Source organism: Monoraphidium neglectum (assembly GCF_000611645.1).
Source record: "Monoraphidium neglectum strain SAG 48.87 unplaced genomic scaffold scaffold02035, whole genome shotgun sequence".
NCBI lineage: Eukaryota > Viridiplantae > Chlorophyta > Chlorophyceae > Sphaeropleales > Selenastraceae > Monoraphidium > Monoraphidium neglectum.
The window spans coordinates 4,750-12,212 of NW_014011593.1; the positions used below are offsets into that span (position 1 = coordinate 4,750).

General features: G+C 62.7%; 3 protein-coding genes across 3 annotated transcripts in view; 1 reads left to right on the forward strand and 2 right to left on the reverse strand.

Annotated features, from left to right (window-relative positions):
• MNEG_9710 (ATP-dependent Clp protease proteolytic subunit) overlaps window positions 1-1,398 on the reverse strand; it is a gene marked incomplete at both ends in the record, with an annotated part of 4,532 nt that extends 3,134 nt beyond the window's left edge. The window contains 2 exons of the mRNA XM_014041816.1: window positions 346-657; window positions 1,027-1,398. Coding sequence (XP_013897270.1) covers window positions 346-657; window positions 1,027-1,398 — 684 coding nt within the window. The remainder of the gene's footprint in view (window positions 1-345; window positions 658-1,026) is intronic.
• Window positions 1,399-2,252: 854 nt separating this feature from the next.
• On the reverse strand, window positions 2,253-4,713 carry MNEG_9711 (hypothetical protein; the record flags this gene model as incomplete). Its single annotated transcript, XM_014041817.1, has 6 exons — window positions 2,253-2,359; window positions 2,841-2,977; window positions 3,218-3,255; window positions 3,963-4,070; window positions 4,426-4,481; window positions 4,701-4,713. The coding sequence occupies 6 exons, from the start codon at window positions 4,711-4,713 to the stop codon at window positions 2,253-2,255; spliced, it is 459 nt and encodes a 152-aa protein (XP_013897271.1).
• A 1,079-nt stretch (window positions 4,714-5,792) lies between these two features.
• MNEG_9712 (hypothetical protein) lies at window positions 5,793-6,445 on the forward strand (the record flags this gene model as incomplete). The annotated part of the gene is made up of 1 exon (XM_014041818.1): window positions 5,793-6,445. A coding segment is annotated over one exon (653 nt), but the record flags the coding sequence as incomplete, so codon positions are not given.
• Between the last annotated feature and the right edge of the window lie 1,018 nt (window positions 6,446-7,463).

Here is a 7,463-nt window from a genome sequence, read left to right on the forward strand (position 1 = left end):
GGGGGGGGGGGGGGGAGAGGGCCGGGAGTTTGAATTCCGTGGTGCGGAGTGGCGCGAGGAGCGAACGCGATGTGCCTTCAAGCCTGCCACGCCGCCGCATGCGGCGGGCAGGCAGGGAGGATGGTGCCTAGGCAGCCTCCCCGCAGTCTCTGCGTGCCGACGCCAACCACGCCAGGCTGCGGGTGCGAACAAGCTGCCACCCACTCATCCTCGCAACCACTGCTGGCGCCGGCACTGATGCCACCCTCACGCAACACTACAGCGCCAGCCGCGCGAGGTCCGCCGATGGGACATCCCGTATGCCACCAGGGCATAGCCCCCCCAAACCCCAAAACAGGGCCACACCGGCATTGAGATGTAAATCACGCGCTGCTGCAGCAGTAGGGAGGGGAGGTCAGGCGGGTTGCCGAAGCGCTCGGCCTCGGGCATGAAGATGGGCCGTCCTTCGGGGTAGGCTTGGTAGTCCCCGTACGCCGCCCGCGCACCGCTGTACGCGCGCCCCCGCGCCATCGTCGCCGCCGCCGCGCCGCCGCCGCCGCTGCTGCTGCTCGCGCCCGCCGCGCCGCCGCGCTGCAGGGTGGCGCTGAAACCGAGGCTGGCGGGGTCCGCGGGGTTGAAGGGGTCGCCGCGCATGTAGTGCTTTGCGGAGAGCGTGGACTGCAGGGCGAAACGAGGGGACGCGGGGGCGGGGGTGAGGGGGCGGGCCGTGTGCAGCTGCTGCTTCCGCGCGTGCTGCCGCCGCCGCCGCTTGTAGTTGCTGCTGTTGACGCTGCCGCCGGTTGTGTGACGATGCGCACTGACTGCGGGGCCGCAGATGTGTGTGTGGGCAAGTGCTTCCTGCAAGTGGCGTAGCCGCTGTTGGCTCTGGAAATGTGCACTTGCAACACAAAGCTGCTGCCAACCCCCTGTTTCCCCCGCGCCCACACGCACAAACACACACGCATGCGTCCAAGGCGATCGAGACAAGTGCAGCAGCTTGGCACATTGGGCCATTTGCTCGCTCCAGGCGCCGCCCCGCACGCGCACCGGGTCGGGGAGGTTGCTGCGCGTCCCTGACAGGCCAAGCGCCGCTATCTCGCGCGGCGACAGGCCGAACTCTGGCCGTATCACGCGCTGCTGCTGCTGCCCCTCCTCCTGCTCCGGAGCCACTGAAGCATCCTCGTCGCCCTGGCGCGGGGCGAACCATTCATACTGATCGGAGAGCTGGCTCGTGAGGCGGAAATACTCTGCATCCCCGTCGCTGTACTCCGCAGAGGGCCCAAAAACTTTCCAATTGTTCCGTGCCACCACGACGCGCTGCTGCACGGCGCTCTGGGGCCGAGAGGCAGGCACCACGGGCGTTCTGCTGGCACGCTGGGACGCATGCTGCGCCCTCAAGCGGTGAGGCTGCAGCTGCATTGCTACCCACTGCTACTGTTACTATCTGGAGCCAAGAGAGGATGGACCAAGGTGAAAGCTTCAGATCAGCCGCTGCTGCAGTCCCAGCCACCAGGAGATGGAGGTGCAGGAGCAACAACAGACTTACGACCTTTTGTAAAAAGCAATGCGCTACTCAAGCGATCCAACGCGAGTGATTACTGTAGGCCGGGTGTGTGCAGACGACACGTTGGGCTTGGTGTGTGTACCTGTGGCTCTACTTCCAGTCGCGGTAATATGAGTTGCCTAATAAATAATCACATTGATGAGCGCTGGGACGTCTTGCAGTATAAGTCTGAAGGCCTGCAGGGAAACCCACTAGAGGCGCCCGGCGCTGGACCCAGTGATGAGCCTGCTGCGCATGATTCTGTGCGCTGCTGACGGTGGTGGTCAGCACTATCATGGCTGTGAATGACGCACGCAGGTCCTGAAATGAATGGGAAGATGGGAAGGCACCATTGACCTCTGTTGACCAATGCTTACCAGGAGGGTATGGTGCTGCACGCATGTGCCAGGAGGGCTTCCCATGTGAATGGAAGAGATACAGCAAGGTGAAGCGAGCAACAGTGTCAAGAATACGTGCAAAGTACGTTTGAACAGTCACATGAACAGTCACGTGTATTTGTGATGGCAGGCGTCCATGTACAAGAGTCACAGTCATTGGAAGCGCCAGCACTATCCCCCATTTCGGCGCCTAACTCAGAGCCAGGGCCTCCAAATCGCTGAGGCCCCAACCACTCCGCGCTCGCAGCCGCTGCAGCAGCCACAATCACACACTGCAACAGCAGCCAAAGCAACAGACACTCCGCCATCACGGCCGCGCCGCCGCAGATGCGTCACCCTGCGATGAAGCCGCCGCCGCCCCCACTGCCCCTGATGTTGTCCCACAGGTCTCTGAGAGCGCCCACGCCGCCATGGTCAAGGCAGTACACGCCCAGGACGCCTGTGGTCTCAAGGGGGAGGATTGCAAGCAAGCAAGCATGCACATCAGTTGTCCGGCGGAATTGTTAGTGCCCCTCTGCTAGATCTGGACTTGGCAACACGCTTGACCTAATTAGCTGGGGGCGTCAAAGCCCACACCCCGGTGTGAAATTTTTTTCATACCCACAGGGTCTCCCCTCGCTGCTGGCAAGCGTGATGTGATATGATGCAACGGAGGAGTTGCGCTGGTTTCGTTGCTCAACACGCAGACGCATGAGCAACGGGAGTCTGGGGTCAGCATAGGGGTGCCAGCGCTACCACGGAACCCCATCCGCCTCATTGACGTTCTGAGCAATGTGATGACAAAGTGCATGCGGGGCCACGCTTCGCGCCCGATTCGTCCCCCCTTACCCCCAAACCCCCCGCTGCTGCCCCCACCCCTGTCATTTTCAATTTTTCGCTCCTGCCCGCCTTGTGGCGCCAGAATCAGTGACCCAGCCCACCTATCGCCGGGCCGACGAGCAGCGTGGGCACGAGCATTAGCACAGGGGACGCCAGCAGGCCGACCAGCGGCACAGCCCGCAGCGCGCGCTTGGCGATGAACAGCCCCGCCGTGCCGACGAGGATGCCTCTGCCATACCTTCCAGGTGGAATCGGGAGTCGCATGTGCGGGGTAAGGGGCTTCAGAGCCCCTTCAGGGTTGCATGCATTTTTACGAACGCGTGCCAGTGGAAGCTAGCGATTTCAAGCACTCAGCTGGCAGTGCCGGCTTCCCAGCGGACCCAGTTGATCCTGATGAGTTGCAGGAGGACGGAAGAAAATGTCGCCCCCACACAGCCGCGCCGTGGCGCGTTGCGGCGTCCCACCCCTGGCAGCTCACTTTCGTACAAAGCTCCGGATGCACTTGCCCGCAGCCACCTGTGGGGTGCCATGAGGAGACAGGGGAGAGGCATGGCGCAGCATGATCAGGGACCCATCGCAAACGGTTGAGGCAGCCCATATGAACAGTGACGGGGTCGCCAACGCCTCCTCGACCTCCCAAAGCCCTGCACCTCAAGCCCAGCTGATACCCGTCACAACTTCACTCCCAGCTGCATGTGGCCCCAAAACAACAGGCACATTTGCTGGGCCACGCAGCCTGTGAGCCAGGGGAAGCGCCCATGTGATCCACCCCGCCTACTGCCCAACCCAAGTCCTCCCCCCCCTGGGAGCCTATCCAGGTCCATTCATGGGCATACTGCGTGCCTCTGGCCGACCCGCGCTTTTTTGCCCAACTTCTGCTCGGCCCAACCATTGACTGCTGCAACATTGGGCAAAAATGCTGCCATCGCACGCAATGCCTGGCGGGTCTTGGGCCCGCGATGTCTCAATCCAATCCACCCCACCCCCATGAAGCCACCTCGTCGCCCCATACACTAAACGAGCACAGCAAAGCAAAGAACAGCATCTCAAACTGCAATACACCACACATCCACGCAGCCCGTGGGGTAGCCAACCCACCATCCTCCCACACTCCCACAACAACACCCACACCCTTGCACGCAAGCACACAGAAACCACGAATGCAAGCAACTCACACGAGTGCATAGAAACCTACACACCAAATGCACACGTGCATGCCGCACCTTGAGTATGGCGAGGTACAGCGCCTCAAACTCGTCCCGGTTCAGCTGCCGCTTCCCCGCCAGCCCGCAGTCGCGCAGCAATGACCGCACCTCTGCAGGCGACGGCTCCTGAGGGACGCGGGTTGGTCACAGGCGGCGGAAGTTGGCAAGGGCTGGCAAGGAATTCAGCGCTGCCCTGACGCCGCCCTCTCGCAGGTCATGGCTGCAACGCAAGCCCCGGCTTGCGGATGCATGGGACACCCGCTCCTCCAAATGCAGCGGCTGACGCGTGCGTGGCCGGCCTCGTGTCGATATGCCGCGGCTGACTGCGCCGCATAGGCCTCATGCAGGCGCCACACCAATCTGTTATGCCTGCGGCGCGAGTATGTCATGCCCCTGCGGCGGCGACCGCAGATGCACCCGCAAAGAGACCCCTCCTCTTCGCCCTGTTTGCTGCCACCACAACGGCAAGGCCATCACCCACCTCCACTGCCATGCCGTACTCCACTAAGGAACTCGAGATCTGCTCAAAAAACATACCTGGGGGAGTTCAATCAACGCAGGTCGTCCGGCAACGGTGAAGATAGGGGGATGGGCGGGGCGGTGCAAGCAAAGCCCATTCAAAGGGATGGCGCAGGGGTGAGGGATCATCCGTCAGGGTGTGCTCCATGCAGTGAGTCCGCGTAGGCGAGCTGAGTTGCTCGATTCACGACCGTAGCCCCTCCACCCACTCAGCTGCCCACCCTCCCTGCCACCCACCTGTAGCAGCCATTGCGTCGCTGCAGCGTGCGTTGCAAGATAGCGTCGGGGTAGAGATGAAGGGGGTCAGGCGGGGAGGGTTATCGCAGCAGTTCTATGGCACGGCTTCATGCGCGTGCGGCAGGCGCCATGCTCAACTGCCTGGAAGGTCGCCCCCGTGCGCACACAGCGTGTCACACAGTGTTGCAGCGCTCTCACTCGGTTGCAACACGCCCGGTGGCCTGCCAATCCAGTTGTGCAAATGTGGCATCGCATGTGGTCTGGAATTGACCACTCTCGCGCACAAACTTCTCAACCTGCAGCGCATGGGCCATGTTGGACGTTGTAGCCAGACGACGCCCGCTTTGCTGAGAGTGGATCCATTGCTGCAGTCATGCAATCCTGCACCTTCAGCTGCAGTGTCCATACCATCAAAAAATTTGACGCATCAAGCTTGCCATACTGCACTGTCCATGCACATTGCCGCCACTTGGATGCGTGCCCGAGGCAGCAGAAGCACCTGCACCGCCTGGCCTTGGCGTCCCCGGCACGACGACGCACCTGCGCAGCAGCGCGTGCCATGAGGTCGTCCAATGGTCCAGGCGGCATTGCAACGCTGGTAGCGCTGCCTGGTTTCTTTTTCTGTCACGCCTTATGCCGTACTAGATCACACAGCCTCGAAGAGCTTGTGCTATGATTATCTAGTCAATTTCATGCACAAACATTATTCATCTTACTTCTTGTGCAGCCCTCGCGGCATGAACCCACGAGGCCAGCTGCTGACTGCGCAAAGGCGCGGGAATCGTATGTGAAAGACAATGCCAATGAATCTTGCCACTATGTCGTTGTTGTCTGTATTGTATTAGATAGCTCCCCAGCTCTGACCGAGCAGCAGGCTCACCACGACAACAGCTCTGCGCCCATAGAGCAGCCCGTTGGAATCCTATATTCTATGAAGTGACTTGATTATTACCCACGCCCAGCCCCAGCGCCCGATAGTCCTCATTTCGGACGCAGCAGCTAGCCACACGGGACCTGCTGCAGGAGTGGCGAGGACGCGCGCCAAATCGCACACATCAGACCCTAGCCCGGCTTGCTAGGCGGTATCTGAGGATGGGGAACGCCCTATGCAAGGAGATATGCACCCCCAACCATAGCCGCAAGCCCGGCCGGGGCCCCTCTACGGCCAAGGCCCAGGGGCAGCAGCAGCTGCCCGCTGAGGCGGCCGGCGCGCCGCCACCAAAGCCGCACCCGCCCCCAGGCGAGAGGGGGGCGGCAAGACCAGGCAGCAGCAAGCCAGTCGCCCTGGGAGACGTCCACTTTGAGGAGGGCCATGGCGCCGCAACCTGGAAGATTCCTTCCAGCAGCTGCTCTGGCGCCCCAGAGGCCGTGGCCGTGGGCGTGGCCGCAGCCCCGGCAGGGGTCGTCATGGTGCAGGTGCTGGCGGGGACGCAAGGGCTTGAGCTGCAGCACCCGGGACAGCATCATCACCATTCAAGCCAGCCGCAACAGCAGCAGCAGCCGCAACAGCACAAACAGGAGCAGCAGCAGCTGCAGCCGCCTCAGCAGCAGCAGCCGCCCCAGCAGCAGCAGCCGCCCCAGCAGCAGCGGCAGCAACAGCAGCAGCCTCAGCCGCTGCCGCTGCCGCAGCATTCGCCGCAGCAGTTACAGCAGCAGCAGCAGCAGCAGCAGCAGCAGCAGCAGCAGCAGCAGCAGCAGCCTATAGAGTTTCAGGCGGTGTCATCAACGCCGCCCACTGCAAGCATGTGAGTGGGTACGGTTGGTTGCGCTTGTTGCGTGAAGCAGGCGCATGGTGGGAAGCCAGTCAACAGCGCAATGGATGTGGTTGGCGCATGGCTGAGCAGCGCAGCAATGCAACATGCACGGCCCCAAGACATGCTCATCACCAACTTTGACCCATGACCCGCCCCCGCATGCACGCCCTGCGCGGCCCCGCCACGCAGCCCCCCTGCCGCCGCCGGGCCCGCCCCTGGGCTGGGCAGGCGCATAGACAAAAAGTTCCGGGAGTGCTACCGGGTCGGCGAGACACTCGGCAAGGGAGGTGCGCGGGGCCTAGCAGCTCTTGGCCCGGCGGCTGTGGAGCCGCGTGTGCCGGCTGGCAGCGGAGTATGGGGAGGCGGAAAGCGGCACGGGAGCCGTGCAAGCAAGCAGAAAATTGCTGGTTGTGCAGACGGGGGGCTCATGCATGCGCACATGCACATGAACATGGACGTGCACATGCTCATGCTCCCCGCCGCCACATTGTGCTTTTGTGAGCGCTCGCTGTCCTGACGGCTATGGATCAATCCATCTGTCGATCGCCCCGCTCTGCATGTGCGCCGCTTCCCTGCGCGTCGCCCTTTCCACGTGCTAGGCTTTGCGATCGTGAAGCGCGTGACGGAGCGCACCACGGGCCAGCCCTACGCGGTCAAGATCATGAGCCTGCCGCCCGCGGGGGCGGAGCCCGGCGACAGCGAGAGCACCAGGTGCGCGGGGGCGCGCCCGCACCCGGCGTGTCAAACGCACCCGGCGTGCCACGGCCCCACGCCGCCTCACCCGCGTGCGGCGGCCTCTCCGGCCCTCGACCTTGGAGCCCGCCACTTGACGTTGCCCCACCCCTGGCAGTATTGCGAGCGTCCTTGTAGCACTGAAACGACCCCTGTTACGTTGGACGGCTGATTTTCATTGTTGGGGGCCTGCCCAGGGAGGACATCTTCAAGGAGATTGACATCCTGTGTGGCCTGGACCACGAGAACGTGGTCTTCCTGAAGGAGTACTTTGAGG